General features: G+C 39.1%; 1 protein-coding gene and 1 pseudogene across 1 annotated transcript in view; both read left to right on the top strand.

Annotated features, from left to right (window-relative positions):
- The window catches only part of LOC121869000, a 76201-nt gene extending 60069 nt beyond the window's left edge, over positions 1–16132 (top strand). The window contains exons 8-11 of the mRNA XM_042370063.1: positions 4950–5117; positions 10059–10241; positions 15117–15287; positions 15447–16132. Coding sequence (XP_042225997.1) covers positions 4950–5117; positions 10059–10241; positions 15117–15287; positions 15447–15650 — 726 coding nt within the window. The 3' untranslated portion in view covers positions 15651–16132. The remainder of the gene's footprint in view (positions 1–4949; positions 5118–10058; positions 10242–15116; positions 15288–15446) is intronic.
- Positions 16133–16847: 715 nt separating this feature from the next.
- On the top strand, positions 16848–19151 carry LOC121868956 (annotated as a pseudogene).
- The last annotated feature ends 1969 nt before the right edge of the window (positions 19152–21120 follow it).

Raw genomic sequence — 21120 nt, 5'->3', positions numbered from 1 at the left:
AATGGTATCGCAGCTGACCCGGAAAAGGTCCGCGCCATCACGGATTTTCCCACCCCTGCTAACCTGACCGACTTGAGGTCCTTCATCGGTCTCGTCAACCAGTTAGCAGAGTTTTCGTCAGACATCTCCGCAGCTGCTCAACCACTTCGCCCCCTGATGAGCCCCAAGAGGACATTCCTGTGGACCCCCGACCACGACAAGGCCTTCCAGCAAGTGAAACAGGCCCTGTCTCGTCCACCTGTCCTCGCCACGTTTGACCCAGCCTTGCCGACAGTTCTGCAGACAGATGCCTCACGCTTGTATGGCGTGGGATACGCCCTACTGCAGGATCATGGTGGAGGGCAGTTCCGGCTCGTCCAGTGTGGCTCGCGTTTCCTCTCTGACACTGAGACGCGCTACGCCACCATTGAGTTGGAGCTGTTGGCTGTGGTCTGGGCGACGTCCAAGTGCAGGTTTTACCTCATAGGCCTGCAACACTTTCACCTAGTGACCGACCATCGCCCGCTTGTCCCGATCCTCAACCACTACACGCTAGACGCCGTTGAGAACCCTCGCCTCCAGCGTCTGAAAGAGAAGCTCTCGGCGTACATCTTCACAGCAGTGTGGCGTGCTGGTAAGGAGCTCTGCATCCCTGATGCCTTATCCCGCTCTCCTGTCAGCCGCCCTACTCCAGAAGACCATGTGCTCGACGCCGACCTCGCTCTTTCCGTCAGGACTGTGGTCACTCTCCATGCCGTCCAATCCCTTCGTTCGGACCTGTCACCAGATGACGACAAGGCAATGGAGGACCTTCGAACAGCGGCCCGAGATGACCCTTCCTACGTCCGACTTGTCGAGTGTGTGAGGAATGGATTTCCTAGCAACCGCTACGATCTTCACAACACCCTGCTCCCGTATTGGAAACTCCGCGATGAACTCTACTGCGACGGAGACCTTGTTCTGTACGGAGCACGTGTAGTTGTCCCTGCTGCATCACGTCCCCACGCCTTGGCTCGCCTTCACGACAGCCACCGTGGAGCTGAGGCCACCAAACGACGTGCACGACAGACTGTGTTCTGGCCCGGCATCAACTCCGACATCTCCAATGTTGTCCGTGCGTGTGAGCCCTGCCAAGTATTACAACCCAGCCAGCAGCAGGAACCCTTCATGAGTGACGACAACCCCACCCGCCCCTTTGAGTCTGTGTCGGCCGACTTTTTCTGTGTGTCAGGAAAGTCCTTCCTCGTTATCGTCGACCGTCTCTCTGGTTGGCCGGTTGTCATCAAGTGCGGTAATGACACGACGTCTGCCGCCACCATCAGCAAGTTCCGCCACTACTTCCGTGACGTGGGCGTTCCTGTACGCCTGCGAACCGACGGAGGGCCTCAGTTCACAAGCCGGGACTTTGCTGCGTTCCTTGACCGATGGGGAGTCCGGCATGTGTTGTCATCGCCCCATTACCCGCAGTCCAACGGCCACGCTGAGGCTGCTGTCAAATCTTTGAAGCACCTCATCCTTAAGGTGGCCCCTTTTGGGAATATTGACTGCGAGGCCTTCGACCGGGGTCTTCTTGAACTCCGCAACACACCCAACTACACCGGACGCTCCCCTGCCCAGGTTTTGTATGGGCGCCCCCTTCGTTCTTGTGTCCCTGCTCACCCTCAATCCTTCTCCAAGGAGTGGCAGGCTAAGACAGAGGATTGTGATCGCCGAGCCGCCGAACGTGTTCAGGACGTCGTCGCCCGCTACAACGACCACGCCCGTTCTCTCCCCAGGTTGAGTGTCGGTACCCAAGTCCGTGTTCAGGACCCGACCTCCCTGCGTTGGGACAAAGTAGGCGTAGTCATGGGTCTCGGCAGGTCACGGGACTACCAGGTGCGGTTACCCAGTGGTCGTGTGTGGTGGAGGAACCGCCGTTTTCTCCGCCCCGTAACAATGCCTTCTGCTGGCCCCGCCACCAGTGTTGAGTCCCATACCCTTCCCAGTGATGAAGTCCCTCGACGCTCAGAACGGATCCAGAAGAAGAGGTCCGCTCAAGACTTTGCTATGAGCGTATAGGGGGGAGGGAGGTGTATGTATATTATGTATGCTGGATTATGTATTATGTATGTATATTATGTATGTGCTCCATTTATATTTATTCAGCCTAGCTAGCAGCGTGTGGCAATGTTATTACCATATCCCACACGCTTAATTAATGTGCCTGGCGGCGATATGGAAGCTAATGTATCACTTGCCATTAAGCCTGTGGTAATTGACCAGGACCTTAGCTAAGGCAGTGCTATCACCTCTGTGTACATACTCTTATCCAGTAAACAACCTACAAAACTATACAGGTGTTGTGATGTATATAGAACTTATTACCCAGAACATCTAACAAATAGACCTTGTCTTTTCTTTGATATTATAGTTCCCTTTATAGGTGTTGTTCCTTTCACTACTTCACGAATACGTTCCTTGTCCTTCAGAATAGTGGATATAGTCGAGTGTGAGAAACCTAGGTCGCGTGAGATTGTTGCTACTGTTTTTCCATTCTCATACTGTGTTATTATCTTCAGTTTCATCTCAAAAGTAATTGCCTGTTCCTTTTCCTTGGAACACCACTAGCACTCTCACTTTTACGCTTTCCAGTCATTATAAAGTCAATTAAATACGATAATAACGAAAATTCACAGCGCGATCATTATAGGATACGATAGCCAAACACAAACAAAGCGCTCCACTGAGTGAGTGTACCCACGAGGCGACCCGAGACACGCCACCCTCTCGCCCGGGACGGAAACGTTTCGGTATAGAAAATGCGCGTGTCATTTGAAAATATTTTTGGTCACGACGGTCGCAGTTGTATGTCCTGACGGACGTACGGTCAGAGCAGGTCGTAAGTACCAATGGACGTAAGTTCATGTAGTCGTAAGTCGGGGTCTAGCTGTACTGTATAAACTAATTTTTTTTTTTTACATATTACTAATATGACAACAAGTTACATTGAAATATAATAATGCCCTCAATAATTTTACTGATTATAAAATGACATTAAATTGAGGGGTTTAAACGTTACTGTGACTGTATAAATATTAAGGCTTTTCTAAGTTACAGATTATAAAGGAAATAGACATAATAGAAATAAAGTAACTGAAAATGTTCACGGATTACAAAATATGAGACTACAGTAAAGCCTCGAATAATGACTGTAATGTGTACTTCAATATTGCAGCGTATGGTGAATCATTGTATCGTGAATCATTAATTACCATTAAAATAAAGCAATATTAATAATAAGATACATTCCCTAGTGTGACCTTTTCGTATCTTTTGTGTTGCTTTTTACCCTCTTTTTCCCCCCAAACAAAAAAATTAATGAAAAATGCAAATTATATTCTTTAAATAGTGTTTATGAATGCACCTCATGCAATATAAATCAATAATGATATGGTCACACAAGAGGAGATGGGATGCAATTGTTGTTGTCAGTGTTTACTCCCATGATGCCAGTTCTCCATCTGAAACTAAAGAAAATAGGACTGGTTGTAGCTGTAGTAAAATTAATGTAAACAAAATATGTATGTGTTAATTAATGTTATGTAATGTACAGTAGAAGTAACCAGTGATGGTAAAGACAAAAAAGTGAGAGATTGTTAGTGGAAGGCCAATGTATGTACGTACGTTCAGTAAGTCTGTGATGGTTTCGACAGATTCAAAGGATTGGTAACCTCTGGTCGAGCCAAACACATGAGCAGTCTTGCCCTCCAACTTTTGTTTGTTTAATTGAATGTTATTACCAAATTTTCATTAATTTTTATTTGTTAAGGAGATAATTTTATTTGTATTCTTATATTTTATCATTTATGTGAGACTTGTGGCTATACAGTAAACCCCCGCTTTACGCGGTTTCACTTTACGCGTTTCCACGTTTACGCGGTACCCTGCCGAAACCGGAATGCTCACTTTCCGCGGTGTGTGTACCCTTTTACGCGGAGAGCGGTGCGAGCAGGGTGTGCACAAGGTCGCCCAGTCATCAAAACATTACTGAGTTCTTCACCCTCCACCCACCACAGCCGGCCCAAGTCAGTGATAGTGATAATGATAGTGAGGATATGGACTTATATGGACTTTGAGGGGTTTGACAAAGAGGCCCTGCAAGCCTCTGTGGTGGATAGTGATACAATTGATACAAGTGACACAGGTGAGGGCCAATTATCTGCCCTCTGCCTCGGAACCAACCCCCCATCCCCGTGTGCCCAGCCATCTTTTCTACTAATGTAAGTGTTCAAAAACCTAATATTATTGATATTTCTCTTAATTATTAATTGTGTGTGCATACCATCATAAATTTAAGAAGTTATTTTTACTACAACGTAGGTATTGTGTCTGAAAAAGTGGAGTTTGGGGGTCGGCCCGGTCTCTGTTTCAATTAATCCCATATGTTATGTTGTTCACTTTACGCGGGCCGCCGTGGGTTCAAGTGACCGTGTAAAGTGAGGGTTCACTGTACTGTATTAGCAAGTTGATGGAGGTTTTTCCTTCATATCATTACTCAAGTCTCTGCTGTTGGACTAACCTATTTTATGTGTGTTCCAAAGTATTTGTAAACTCTTTCTGTGTGTCTGTAAAAAAAAAAATGTATGCCAACTTTACTTACCAGAGTGAAAGTTTACCTGACTTTGAAATTATAGTGAGCAAAATTTATCATTGTTGAGATTAAGATGAAATGTCTGAACCCTTAAATGGCGCCTGAGGATTCCGTGTCCCTCATCAGATGCAAAAAAAAAAGGGGGGGGGGGGCTCAAGGAATATGAAACTTCCATTTGTAATGACCGCGTACTGGTGATACACTATCTGCCATTTAAGGGTTAATATTATAGATAAATATCTGCAAATTGAGTAAAACTTGCATAGTGAAGTTGTCAGTATCATATTTTACGAGACTTATGTCCACAACTTGTTTCACCATATTTCATCTCATATTACAGATTATCCCAGTGAAGCATGTGAAAAATTTAAGCCTCGACGCCACTAATCTGTCAAACCGAGAGCTGACGGTTCTGCTGGCAGAGATGCATAACTTAGAACAGTTGACTCTGCGCCTAACCCTGCGGGCCATCATTAACTTCAACATTCCTAATGAAGAGGATGCCAGGGTCAGTAGCATCTTACTCCTTCACTTGTTCTTCATTTACAGGATCATGAAAATATATGGTGTTGTGGATCAGGGAAGGCAAGGCAAACAGGCCTTGAGGAGGAAGGAAATGGAGAGCAAGAAAAGGGAATGGATAAAAGAGGCTGTTTGCTCAATATTTTATAAAATTTTCTTTGAGAAGTTGGACCATCAAAAATTATTGATACCAGAAAACTATAATGTTTTGGGCCCTGTCCAGCAGACTGTGAGGATAAGAGCATATATCTGCCCCTCCCCCCCCCCTGTCCCCCTTTTAGGGATGTAATTACTAACAATAGCTAGTACTGTATTATATTTTCTTCATGTTTACTCTTCTTAAAGTTGTTACCTCTTCACATATGTGGTGGATTGAATTTATGGCTCAGAAGCTAGGGGATCATTTCAGAGTTTGCATGATACTGTTTTTGGAACTGGCAACTGGTGGTCATTACCCACTACTGTATACAGGTAAAAATACAGGTAAAGAATAAATTAAAAAAAACAAACAATCTAACAATAAATCCTGTTAAATGCCATCAAAGTTGTGGGGTCGAGGGGAGTTCACAAGGAATCTCTTCACTCCTCTGTGGGAGCCTCGTGGGTGGACATGTGGCTTATGGAAGCTTCTCCAGCACTGCCGGCATATTCTTCATCGTCGTCACTGAAATTCTCCTAAGATTCACTGGACTCTATTCAAATGGAAGAGAAGTCTATACTGCCTTAGGCCTCATGCCAGAAGACTTGACAAAATGTTTTAAGAAAAATAAATCATGGAATATTTAAATTGGGCCTACAAAACAATAGATTGCAACAGTTGCAGGATATATCTATTGTGCTGGAACCTCACACAATGTGAGACCTTTGACGATCATTGAACGAATCTGCAACATCAGGGAAGTGACACACTTCACCACTATGACTAGGTAACCAGAGAGAGCAACTGCCATTACAAAGAGTATCACCTCTGAGGTGTTCTCAACAGATTGTGTATGCAAGACTTCACCTTGATTACAGGTATCTTTGGGAAAACAGTACCTTGACAACTCAAGAGTTTCGCTGCACACTTTGTAAACTTTGTGGGTGACCCAACTCTCATACATACATCCTCACTACATCCTGGCATGTCCCACAGGTCTCCACCCACTCCTCCTGGAGACAGGCCTGGTACTTGACATTATTAAGGGCTTACCATGCTTTACCATAAACAGAATGATGAACCAATACAGGTAATCATCCCTCTGTGCACTCATTTTCCCTTAACTATGATGCACGTACAGTAGGCTCTCACCAATAACGTTTAATAGGTGCCTGAAAAGCACCGTTATTAGCGAAAATGTTATGTGTGTGACATTAAAATACATGTAAAAAGGGTTTATTGGTGCGGCTGCCACAAGAATTTCACCTATTTTTTCCCCTTGAAGCCCTCCTAACACTTTTTGTTAGCTGAAATAAAAAGAATTGCTATTCAATCATCAAAATAAAGAGTTTGAGTAATATAACACTTAGTTTTTGAGGTGCTTGGTGTGATGATTGTTCCGTATCTGAGGGCCGTTAACACTTGCACTGTCTTTCATTCTACAAGCTAACCATTTCACAAGAAAATGCTCTGTTATCACTAACAACCTGTTTCTATCGCCTTTATCATTCATAGCTCGCCTCGCATTTCCATCACTACCGAAATATTTTTAGCCCGCACAATACTCTTTTTGGTCTCCTCTAAGTTCCTCTTAATATTTCGCACTGTAGACTCAGGACAGTTCAATTTCCTCACTTTAAAAGTTCCCAGTCATTCAGGTGGCAAATCACTCCCTCCACCACCTCCCCTAACAACCACTGGTTATAGTGGCGAAAATCTCACGCGTGGGCGCAGCGCTGTATTCCACTGAGCGTGTGTGAGAGTGAGGCGGAGTGGACAACTACGTCATCAACATGGCGGCAAACAAATGCTATCATTGATGCGCTCGGACGCTTCCCGCGAAATTGCCGTTATTCAAGAGAATCCAGACGTTATTATCGAAAATGGGTATCTGTTGTAACTTACCGTTATTGTCGAAAACGTTATTGTGGAAGTCGTTATTGGCGAGAGCCTACTGTAATTTGCTAATACAACCAATGGCCCCTCAGACACTCACTCTCATAAACTGTATGAATCGGAGAAGGTAATTATGAACTCCTGTTGGTTGCTACAATGCTTCTGCACTTCATCTTGCATTGGATGTAAGGGAATGTCCAATAAACTAGCCCTCGCACTGCATGGGGGCATATCTGAGACTGAAAAAAATTCATAAGGCATCTGTTGGCAAAGGGTCAATATCACTTTTCATACTAACTTGAACATGTATAAAATTTTGGACACATTAGGCAGATTTACATTGCCTAACCACACCTAGATTTTGAACTTGCTTTAAATCAGGGCCTCAAATTTAGCATAACTTGATTTTTAGCCCCCAAACACACTATAAAAGCCTTCAGTATACAAATGTAGACAGGTTTCAGTAACAGCTTTGAACCTCTTGATATGACCTCTTAAAGTACTTCAAATTGGAGGTAAAAGAAATGTTGACACCGATGTTGAAACTTGTATAATTGGGTTAAAATGGCATCACAGGCATTCAAATTTTAGTTGGAAAATTGCTGTAGTTCTAAGTGCTTGTTTAGTACAGTAGTTGTTCATTGTTTTATACGGGTGTAAATAATACCTCGCTGAAATTGTTACAATGTTTATTTTTAAGAGAAACTATATCATGGCAAGTTTGTCTCCAGATGAATACAGAAATGGTTGCATTAGTCCACCTTCATTAGTTCTCCTTTGAGATAAAACCATTATACTATTGCAATTTTTATTAATACAGGGACCTTAAGGGTCTCAAATTTGGGATACAGTATTCCCTTAAAGCTTACTGGGGTTAGGTAAAATGGACCCTGTGAGAAAGCAAGACCTGCGAGTTTTCATGCCAGTCCCAGGAATGTGTGCAAAATACACACGTATATAAATAGCTATATGTACATGTATAGCAACATTATGTATGCATAAGACAATATAATAAATATGAAATAACATAAATAAATAAACATAAATATGAAATAACACTGTATGAACATTAGGTCTATACAGTGATGGATAGTTGTGGTAGTGACAGTGCAAAGACTATACCTCTGAAACAACAGCTGATCTGGTGCACAGGATGTAAATAATCCCTGTAATGGACAGTTCCTAGCAAACATGCCCGGTACCGATAAGTATTTGTAATGTGTATACCATAGGTACCTGTAAGTATAATTATATCCTTTTGTATTAGATTTGGTAAATTCTATTAATAATAACAACAAATGTATAATAACACTGTAGGTCCATAAAGTGATAGTGAGCTGTGGTAGTGAGAAACATCAGAGCATACAGCCAGTGACTTGGCTTTGCCAGTACAGTAGGCTCTTAAACGTGCTAAAATTATTTTTCCAAATTATACCTTGCTAATTATAGGGTGCATCTTATGACCTGGGAAATATGGTGCTCTGTACTGTCCTGTAGTGATGACTCCTCTTGATCCCTGGCTCACAGCCTCAGATTTATTTTATTTATTTTCCATGGCAATCCGTGAGTTTCCGAGGGACGCAAGCTTTACAACTGCGAGCTTTAAAGGAATACTGTATTTTCAGAATTTTAAATGCAGTAAGTCCTCTCTTAACGTCGGGGTTATGTTCCTAAAAACGCGACGTTATACGAAACAAAGTTAAGCGGATCAATTTTCCCCTTAAGAAATAGATAAAATACGGGAGTTACTTTCCCCAGCCTCCCTTTGACCCATAAAATACATTACATATACAGAAAATAATTGCCATTTCTTTAGAAAATAATGTATACATATACAGCTCCTCCCCAACTTACGACGGGGTTAGGGACCCAAATCCAGGTCGTAAGTCGGAAATGCTTAAATAATACATAGAAAATCTAAAATGGGTGTCTCTTTTTCTTCTCAGCACCACAAAACACTCACTTTTAAGCTTGCCAGCCATTTTAAAGTGAATTACAAACGAAAATTTGGTCTATGTACTGACATTGGGACTCGAAAATACTTAATTTGACCAAATTTTGATACGACTGAGGCAGGTCGTAAGTGCAGGTGGTCGTAAGTCGAGTAGGTCGTAAGTCGGGGAGGAGCTGTACAACTACTAAGTTTGTATTGGTACTCACCGATGGACGGAGGTGGTAGAGCGAGTGTGTGGTGGGTAGTGAAGCGGAGGAGGAGGGTGGGAGTGGAGGAGGAGGTTGGTGAGTCACTGACACTGCGCCAAGCCGAGAGAGCGTAACGCGGCCAGACGAGAGCGGGTGATGCACCGTAAAATGCAGTCTGTGACGACGCAAAACGATGTATCGGATCACCGGGATGTTAAACGAATTTTTGGTCTCTAAAGTTTTGCAACGTAGTACCGAAATAACGTTAAGCGTGGACTTACTGTACTGTACCTATATCCTGTATACAGATCCTGTATAATGCGATAGCTCACCCAGCAGGGATGGGTCCTAAGTCTAGGCACAAAATTTATTTATATTCATTTACACAGCATATGGATACATATATTCTGCAGGTAGTTTTATGAAATATAATTTAATAATTTTGGGTGTAAAATATATGATAACATGTCCACTAAAGACCCAGAAAGGTAAGCAATCAGTACCATCTGTTTGGCATCACCATGATGCCTAACTGAGGCGCTAAACAGCCTGTGTCTTACCTTTATTCATTACACATACATACTTACCCTAGTAAGAATTATCATATATGCCATATTCAGTGTATTATCTACCATAAATATAATGGAAAGACTTTTGGATTTCAGAGCATTTCAGACTTGGGAATTTTGGATAAGGGATACCCAACCTGTACTGTACTGTGAATAATGACACGCCATATTTTGATTGCAGATGGCCATGCTACCCAACATCAAGATACTGAGCATTGAGTTTCTCTACCCCGACTTAGAGCTTGATACAACAAATGACAATCTGGATTTTGAATCTAAGGACATGATGAGCTTTTTGTCTTGTTTCTCATTAGTAAAGGAACTTTACTTCTACAACACTGTTCTTGCTCCAGCATCATATTTGGTGAGTGACATAACTATTTGTATTGTACTTTTGAAACAATGTTTGTCCCTGAGTCATCATCAGCTGAAGATTATTTTGTAGAGAACTAGGAAGTTAGAAATAACAAGCAGCTTAAGAGCTTGATACAGTAAGACTTTAAATTACATGTAACTAAGTCATATAGTTTTATTTACAGTAAGACCCCTAAAGTAAAACTTTATGGGGCTCAGGCTGGTGCGACATATGTGGACCCCTCCCCCCCTTCCCCAAGTAATTTCAACCACCACTTTGCTGAAAAAAAAAAAAACATCCCAAAACAAAATTAAAGTTAATACTTATTTAGTGTACTTATATTGTGGCAGACGAATCTTGATGAATCTTGAGTTGGAGGACAAACTAACTTTACTGTAGTTTCACTTATACAGGTTGTACTTCTCTAGTCCGGCATAATGTGGTCCGGAAACTCCCGTGGTCCGTAACGATTTTAGTTTGTCCAATAGGTAGATAAGCAGCTTTGTTTTTTTTTTTTTTTTATTTTTTTATCATCTGAATTATTATTATTATTACAGGAGTATTAAATTTTTGCCCCTCAGGCCCCAATGTGGGTCAGTGACCTATGCCCGGGTGGGCTAATCCCCTAAAAAAAAAGCCGCGGGAAATTAAGGTTTGTTTACATCCGGCAGTTCGGCTGCTCTCTCTCTCTCTCTCTCTGCTTGTCTATACAGAGTACAACATTTAACCCTTCAATATATATGAGCAGTAAATAAGTGTTGCTTTCATATTCTTATGTAGAGTAATGACGATATATTTTCACATGTGCGCACTTACATACGAGCAGTCTCACTTTTTTTTTTACCATTAATGGTTAGCTACTTATATTGTTCCATTTATTAACATTAAATAACATTACAGGTACTTCAAGCAACCATATTCATTTTTTACATTAATTTTACTACAGCTAAACTCAGGGTCTTATTTTCTTCAGTTTTATATGTAGAACCAATCAGTCACTGGTTTCGTAAGCTTTAACATAAACAATGCCGGCAGCCGTCTCGTCTCCTCTAATATTCCACGTATTATTAATAAATTGTATTGTTAATTTTGCACACACATACATTAATTCAATAAAAACAAATTCAGAAACATTAATTAAAATATATATGAACAGTAAATAAGTGTTGCTTTCATATTCTTATGTAAAGTAATGACGATATGTTTTCACGTGTGCGCATGCGCACTTACATATGCGATCTCTCTTTTTCTTTACCATTATCGTTAGCTACTTCTATTGTTCCATTTATTAACATTAAATAACATTACTTAAAACAACCATATTAATTTTACTACAGCTACAACCATGGTCTTATTTTCTTCAGTTTTATATGTAGAACCAGTCAGTCACTGGTTTTGTAATCAATGCTGTGTCATTTCCTCGTGTGGTTTAATATTCTACGTATCATTTATGAATTGTATTGCTCATTTTGCACACATAAACATTAATTCAATACAAAAGACATTCAGTAATAAACAATAATGAATCTTTTGTACATTAGAGAAATGACGCTGTTTACACAATTATGCACGTCGTCTGCACGTTGGCGGGCCATTCAAACCCGTGGAAATTCAAGTTTCCACCGTCAAAATTTTTATTTATTTTTTTTTTGTGTTCCAATAAAATACGTTAAGAATTAAAAACTCGCAAAATTTGAGAAGCTACTATACGACATTTAACCCTTCAATATGTTTTCAAAGAGACCATGATGCAGAGAAAGTGGTGCTAGTGCTTCCAAGCATAAGCACAAGTCACTATCTATCCAGGAAAAGGGTGAATTTCCATGATCCGGCCACTTCCATGGTCCGGCACCTGTCAGGTACCGAGGTTGCCGGACTAGAGAGGTACAACCTGTATTTATTCTTCACATTTATTCTTTACATTTACTGGTACAGTATAGGTATACAGTACAGGTGCTCCCCGACTTACGACGGGGTTAGAGACCCAAATCCAGGTCGTAAGTCCGATATAGAAAAAAATAAATAAATTAAAAATAAATAAATAAAAAAATTTTCTTTTTAAATTAAAAATCTACAATGAAATACAGTACACTAAACGTAATAAATAATGAGGAATGGATACAGTACAGTAAAAGTAATAAATAATGAGGAATGGATACAGTATGACTGAGCACTTACCTTAAATGTAGTCAGCTGAATGCACACAGGGCCCCCATAATTTTCTATTTACAGCATACATGGAGACTACTGTATATTAATTGGAAGAAGCAGAAGAGGAGACAGGGCTGGGTGGGTCATCAATGTCACTTTCTTCAGACAGGTTTATGTGCTGTGGAAACTTGCTGGTTGAAGGTATTGGATCATCTTGAGGGAGTGAAGAGGCAGCACTGGTGGGGTGTGAGGAGACAGCACTGGGGGACTTCTTGATAGATGTACAATTTAGACTGCACAGTTTGCTTTTTCTTTTCATTATAAATTTTCCTGTAGCAAGCAAGTGCATCTTTGACCATTCTGTCAACTTTGGCATAACGCTCATAATTTTGATCCATGCCATCAAACATTTGCATTGCTTTATTAATTGTAGCAAATGCCTCTGCCATTTGTTTCACTGAAAACTTTTTGGGGGGTGCAGGTTCTTCTACATTTTGTCTCTCTTCTTCCTCTGCAATTTTCTGTGCATCTAGTTCAATAAGATCCTCGTTACTGAGCTCTTCTGCTACACTTTCAACCAACTGTCCAACATCTTCAGTATCAATTTCTAACTCCAGCTGTTTACCTAACTCCACTATCTTGTTACTAATATCCGAAATAACTTCATTTTCATTAAATCCTTAGAAACTGTTCACATATCTTTTCAGGATTTTCTTCCATATTCCATTCATGCAATGTTTTGTAACCTGATCCCATGCTGCACTAATGTTCTTTATACATGACAAAATGTTGTAGTCCTTCCAAAACTGTCTGAGCGTTTTCTCACCTTCAGTAGCAGCAACAGCCTGAGCGAAGGTCGTGCGTAAATAATACGCTTTAAAGGCAGCAATAGCACCTTGATCCATGGGTTGGATGATAGAGGTAGTGTTAGGTGGAATGTACACTACCTTAACATCAGGGTGCATGTCGTCCAGGTGTGGTGGGTGTCCCGGAGCATTATCCAAAATCAGTAAAATCTTGAATGGAATCTGTTGTTGCAGACAATACTCCTTGGCTCGTGGAATGAAACAAGTCATGAACCAATCCTCAAACAGTACTAGGGTCATCCAGGCTTTCTTGTTACTGCGATAAAACACTGGCAGTGTGTGCTTGCTGACATGTTTAAAAGCCCTGGGGTTCTCTGAATGATAGATCATGAAGGGCTTTAGCTTGAAACCAGCAACATTCCCCCCCAACAGAAGTGTAATTCTGTCCTTGAATGCCTTGAATCCGGGCATTGTTTTCGCCTCTTTGTGGTTGTATGTCCGCTCAGGCATGCGCTTCCACAATAATCCAGTCTCATCCAAATTGAATATTTGCTCAGGCAAATAATTCCCTTCCACAATAACATCATCTAATTCCTCCTTAAAAGGTTCGGCAGCACCAACATTGGCACTAGCTGTCTCTCCACTCACCTTAACTTTATGTAGACTAGCGTTTTTTAAATCTATCAAACCACCCATGACTTCCTGTAAAGATTTGATCACATTCATCTCCTGCCTGCTCCTTCAGGCTTTGGAACAGGCTTCTTGCTTTAGCCTGTATGGTTAGAAGGCTTAATGGTACACGCTTCTGTATCTGGTCTTTTTTCCATATCGTGAATAGGACCTTGTCTTCTCTTTGATATTATTGTTCCCTTTATAGGTGTTGTTCCTTTCACTACTTCACGAATACGTTCCTTGTCCTTCAGAATAGTGGATATAGTCGAGTGTGAGAAACCTAGGTCGCGTGAGATTGTTGCTACTGTTTTTCCATTCTCATACTGTGTTGTTATCCTCATTTTCATCTCACTTTTACGCTTTCCAGTCATCATAAAGTCAATTAAATACGATAATAACGAAAGTTCACTGCGCGATCAGTATAAAATACGATAGCCAAACACCAACTAAGCGCTCCACTGAGTGAGTGTACCCACGTGGCGACCCGAAACGCGCCACGCTCTCGCCCGGGACGGAAACGTTTCGGTATAGAAAATGCGCGCGTCATTTGAAAATATTTTTGGTCACGACGGTCGCAGTTGTATGTCCCGACGGACGTACGGTCAGAGCAGGTCGTAAGTACCAATGGACGTAAGTCCATGTGGTTGTAAGTCGGGGACTACCTGTATATTATTTTATATACTGTACAAATAATAGCCTCTTCCACTCACACACCAGCCTATGGGCGATTTGATAGATGAGCCTGTCTGTCGCCGTGGACGGGCAGAACCTCTTGAAATGATTTTTCCAAGATTTTATAGTTTCATTACATGTAACAATGGTAACATACATAGCCATCTCACAGGCCACAGCTGACTGGCAACATGTGTTTGGTTTTGAGTTTTGGATTTTTGTTTTGATTAGCTGAAACTGATACATAACTATGGCAGTGCATTCTTGTTGGAGTCCATTAGTTTTTTTTTTCTTTTTTTTTTATCTTAGGTCACACTGGAACTCATGGAGACTCTGTATGATATTTTTGTATTGTTACCAAACTATATTGTGTGCAACCAAAAAATCCCATATTTTGATGATTTATCCAGACTAAAAATACCGAATTTTTTCATATACTGTACTGTATTGGAAACCTCCCTACACTGAACTGGATACTCACCAGTGATTTCGGTACAGTACAGAGAGGTAATACTGAATCTGAATACAGTTGTTGAAAAAAAGAAAAATGGATATGTCAATCATTGTGAGCTTGTCTCCTCAGGTGTATGGCTGTATCGGAGGATCGTTGGCAGTGTTACATAAGCTACAGCATCTGTCGGTAATATCTTGCCACGAGGACGTCCCCAGGGAACTCACACATCACCCTGATAATCATGATTCAAAAATTTATAAGCATTACAGTGGAGTACCTCGCATGCTGGCAGATCTTCAGGTAATGTTAAGCTGGATTAAGTTCAATAAAATAATGGTTTTGTAGGAGAGGCAGTACTTTTATGTTAAAAAAATTGGTATAATTATTTTATTTGGATTTATATCCCTATTAATGTGTTGTACAACTGTGTTATGACCATGAAAATAAAATTTTCTTCAGGATGAGACAACATTCAAGCACCTGCGAGCATTAAAGACTCTGACAATGGATGAGTTATACATCAATTCAAGCATAGACCGCATGATAGAGTTGCTCAGGTTGTGTGGAGTGATGGTGGCCGTTCACTACCGTCCTGGGGTGCACAGGTACCCATACCGTGCTAAGGGATTGACCATAGTTTTTCCTTCACATGTGCCACTGTGATGAAGCTATTTCCGACTTTAAATTATGTCTTAATTAATTTTCTTTTATCATAATTATTTGTGTGTTTCATGGTCCTCTGAGAGCTTTTTTAATCTTTTAATTGTAATGATAATATAAAAAAATAATCACTCGAGGTGTATTGTACTAAAGTAAAGATGATGTAATTTGTTTCACGTGTGTACATAATCAGCAGATGTCTGGTAATGAGTAACAACTGTTTTTTGCTTCCAGATATCTTGAATAGAAATTGTGTAAAAAAAAAAAGTTTTGGATGCATATAGTGGGTAATATGTGGAGCAGCATTGTAGTGTGGACAGTAGATTGTGGGAGAGTTTGATATTGTACTGACATAGTAGAAGGTAGTGAGGGATAAAAAAAGGTAAAGACATTAGGTTTAGCTCCAGTGAATAATGTACACTGGGACAGGCAGATCCTGATTTAAAAAAAAATTGTAGTTACAAAAAAATAAACAAATAAAGTGTCTCGTTCTTTGATTTAGGAGGAAAAACCATGGTTACGATATTTTTTCCATTTTTCATACTAAATATACAGGGGGTATACTGTGTTATATGGCTGTGTATTTACATGCCGTTAATAAACTAAGATGTGTGCTGTATGTTCTTTGATATCAGTCACCGTTGTCAGGGCGGTTTGGTTTTCTATGAAAGATGTAAAAGATGGATGTCCTTTAAAATTTGTTTACTTAATGTGAATTATATTGGTTCAATGTAATTTCTAATATTTTGTAATCATATAATATAATGTACTTATACGATACTTCTAGAAAGAAGTTTCGAGTTAATATTCTAATTGGAAAAGATTTATTGTTGTTTACATGGGAGATGCTCTCTTCTCCAGGGTTGAATTCAGGGTGTAGATGTTAGATCAGGACAGTGATTGTTATCTTGTTTCATCCATTGCATATCCTGCATTTTGTTATTAATTTATTCCCTAGCATTTTATTTATTTTTTTTTTAAGGGGATTAGCCCACCCGGGCACAGGTCACTGACCCACATCGGGGCCTGCGGGGCGAAAATGTAATGATAATAATAATAATAATAAAAAACACAAAGAAATACAAAAATGAAAACAAAAATAAAAAGTGAGAAACAGTATATGTATGTTGTGTTGTCAATAGTAAGAGAAACAATTGAAACCTTGCAATTGTGTGTAAATGAGGCAGAAGTCAGATCAGCAACCTGGGACTTGGTCACAATTTTTGTGATGCCATATGGCAGCAAGGTCTACCATAAGACAACACATTATCCTTCCAGTATCTTCCCAGGCGGTAGAACCTCCCTGTTTGGTAGCTGCTTACTACCCACTAAGTAATACATCTGTGAATGGAGGAAGAGCCTGATTGTGAGATTAAGATTGATAATTTACAGTATAAAGAATAGTTTTCCTTGGATGTTTTCTTACAGTGTGTTTGTATTAAATGTCACCTTCAACTATCAGCCAGAGGTAACAAAAGAGTGTCTACATATCCTGGTCTGTTCACCACAGCCATTATTTTAGAACGTGAATTTGATTAATGGGCCTAGGAGTTGAGCACTGCTGAAAGAGGAAGGTTATTCAGTAGTGGCCGTGACGATACTAAATTAATGAAGCTTTTATCATTATGTTTACTTATTTCATAAACCTATCATTATTCCCTAACACTCGTATTTTTATTAACTGCAAATAAGCTTTCAATGTTTCATTATTCTTCTACAACCATCATACAATTTACTCCTTAAACTCACTGAAGACAAGTACAGTACTGGAGACTTGTCTCCACCAATGTACATCACTCGGCCAATTGTTTGATTGTACAATTTCTCCTCATTTACTCTCCTGTAATATGAGGACCTGCTTTCCAAACCCATCTTATTGACATAAAAATCTAAATACTGTTTATAGTGGATAGTTGTAGCAGGAAACGTCCTTAATTTGATATTATTCGACCTGGGGGACTTTAGCCGTCTGACTAACAGCTAATATAATTGCTGAACATCTTCTATTAACACTCCTAGGTAATATAGGACCTTTATCCCTCACTTTGGTGTCATTCATAATGTTAGCTCAAATCCTTCTTTTAATACTAAATCTGCTGTTGCAATAATTCAATCATTTGTATTTGCTGTTTTAAAAACTTTATGCGCCAGAGAAGTTAGCTAATGTCATCATCACACAGACACCACGCTTACCACTTAGTTGATATAAGACCCTGACCCTTAATAGAGTCAGTGAGAGTTATAATGTTAATCACAGGCTTTGTTAAATGATTTCACCAATTTAACATGAACTTACTTCTTAGCTTTTTGGCTACTATTTTAACAATAATTCAATGATAATGAGGTGTGACACGTGAGGGAACATATCAAGGTCTCCACACCCAAGTCGTAATAAAAGGACTTCGTTGAGGAATGATTCTTTTTATTGTATCAGAGGTTCTCTTCTTTTTTCTTTTTTGGGGCTTCTTTCACAGTAGACTATCACCAACAATTGAAATTGGGATATGTTGACCACCAGTTGGCATTCAACCATTCATTCCCTTTCAAATTCCCCTCCTAAATACAACAGTTCTCTTATCCTCCGGAGCTACAGTGACATGAGCACACCATGCTATTACCAGCTCTAACCATTCAGAAGCTATTCAAAGTCTTGCTTTGAGAATTATTCTAGGAATTTATTTTTCTGCTCTTCAAGCTTTCAAATATGTAGAACAGTGGTTCTCAACCTTGTTTGCCCCATGCACCCCTTTCGCCATATGTCAGAATGTCATTCCCCCCTCATTTCCAAGATTGTCTGCCTCAAAAAATGCATTCCAAATAATATGCATATAATACTGAAAATCCTTTATTTTTTCCATATTAGTACATATACATTTACAATTTTACATGGATTATTTTTATAGTGGAGTTTTACAATTTAAATGCCAATTGAAAATGTTGATGGATTTATAAAACTTGAATAAAAGTAAAATAGTTTTTTTATTTATAATGAATTACTTAACAGACCAAATTGAAGCATAATGCAATAAACAAAAAGTTAAAATAGAATACCAGGATATTGTAAATTTGTAATTAATTTTATTCAGATGAAGATTGCAGTCAATGAGAAACCTGTGATTGTTTTTTCTTTGCCAATTCTGGGATATGCGGAGGAGTGCTTCAAAGGGCACAACGCAGGTCATTTTCTACCTCTAATCTACTACGTTGCTTCGTTTTAATTTGCAACAGAGTTGAAAAGCCTGACTCACAAAGATATGTCGACACAAATGGAAGCAATGCACGGATAGCTCTTTCTGCCACTTTTGGGTAGGAATCGCACATCAAGGGCCAAAATTCTGTGATTGATTTCTCATCGAACATATCTCTTGCTCCTGAATCAGTTTTTCCCCCCCCTGAAAACCTGAATTCCCCCCCTGGTTGAGAACCCCTGATGTAGAAGCTTCATTTACAATTGCAGACTCTGTATATGGATCTACTTGTTTTTGTAGCCACTGGTTTCCATGAACTTCTTTCTTGGCTATTTGTTTCTACCTCCTTTATAAATGCCACTTCTCTTCAGACCATTTTGGTTTCAAAGCAGCCGCCTGATACTGACACTGTAGATGTTGTATGACTATTTTTATATATCTTTATCTATTGATGAGGTTAATTAATTTTTTAATATAGTAAGTATATTTGGCTTCCAACCAAAATGCCTAGATTTCTAGAAAAATTAATTTTCATTATATTTATCGTAATCTTAATAACCCTAGTAATTACATCTGTAGTTATAATTCTTGCTTCTATTCTATAAAAAACTTATTACAGATCGAGAAAAAACTCCCCATTCGAGTGGATTTTATCTTAAAGGCTCGGCACGACTTCCTTTTTTCCCACGGTTTTCTTATTGCTGTTATTTTCTTGATTTTTGATGTTGAAATTACTCTTTTATTTCCTCTTGCTTCTATTATTCATTTAACAAACATATTTTCATGAGCTCTAACAGGGCTTTTATTTTTTTTTATTTTGCTTTTTGGTCTTTATTATGAATGGTATCAAGGTGCCTTAGAATGATCTTATTAGAGTCATATTCAATTTATGGTTTATAAGTTGCATCCATAAGGTGTTTTTATAAACTGGCTTTAAGATTAGAAAGCGAAACATCGCACTTAATTTCGGCCTAAGCTTTGGTCTATCCTAGGCCTCTAATCTTTGAAAGAAGCCAAAATAGATGCCCATCACTGTTAATGATGAAACTGGACTTAATATCCCTCCCAAGGATATTCATGCCAAAAAAAGCAGCTTCTAACTTCAGTTTAAGCTGTTGAATTCCGTTTATATTTCTTTTTTATAGTGTACGTAAATAACACGCTACATTTTTGTTGTAGAACTGAAGTATTAACTTCTAAAAATGTATAAATTTTACAAAAATGTTACTTAAATTAAACAAAATGTTAAAATAATTATTAATCTTAAATATTATCCAATATTTCAAGCTAACAAAATAATCTGATTATTAATCTTTTCCACTTACAGGCAACTTTGCCACAGTCGCTGCTTCAAAGCAAAATTCTAAATTTAAATTATGTAAGTAAATTATGATAAAGAATACAACAATTACCCAAAATAAAAACCTTTTTATATAAGTAATTACCACATTACTCTGGGAAACCTGTAAATATCCTGATTGATGTATAACACTAGAATATAAACCTCGACTGCCAAAATACTCAGACCAGCCGTAATCCCCAACGTTTATACGAGTACCTGCAGTTTTTAACCTAATATGACTAAAATTTAAGTGTAGATAAAAACAGTATAAACCATATAGACCCCATAAATACTACTACACTAACTTTTTAATCTACGCAACCTATAATTTACGCTTATAATATTTAGTAAATAACCAATTAAGGCACCGGGTACAACTTAATCCTAAAGCCAATACCTTAAATGTAAAAGTAAGACAAATTATGTATGACTCGGGAAAAATAACTACAGATTAAAAGGCCCTGCCTGTTACACCACCAATTCTTAATCTCATTATTGCTCTAGTTATAACAACTCTCTTATTTTTAACCTAACTTATTCTTCCTAAATTAAATAAACCCGTTAAACTGTGATAAACTAGACAAAAATCTATAACACACTGTTAACCCTGTGGCTAAAGCATATAAAATAAAAGCCAATAAATTAATATTTCTTATAAAAGCTACTTCCAAAATTAAATCTTTAGAATAAAACCCTGCCAAAAATGGTATACCACATAAAATTAAATTAGTCAAATTTATACAGATCCTAGTTAAAGGTATCCTGAACACTAAACTACCGATACAACGAATATCTCGATACTCTTACCGCATGAAGTACTACTCCAGCACACACAATTAATAATGCCTTAAACAAAGCATGAGCCAATAATGGAAAAAAGCTAAATCAGCAAAACCGAGGGCTAAAATCCTTAATATAACACCAAACTTCCTTAGTGTTGATA

Source organism: Homarus americanus, unplaced genomic scaffold, assembly GCF_018991925.1.
Source record: "Homarus americanus isolate GMGI-L3 unplaced genomic scaffold, GMGI_Hamer_2.0 scaffold24694, whole genome shotgun sequence".
NCBI classification, from domain to species: Eukaryota; Metazoa; Arthropoda; class Malacostraca; order Decapoda; family Nephropidae; genus Homarus; species Homarus americanus.
The sequence above is the reverse complement of the archived record's forward strand: the minus strand, read 5'-3'. Positions and strand labels throughout refer to the sequence as shown.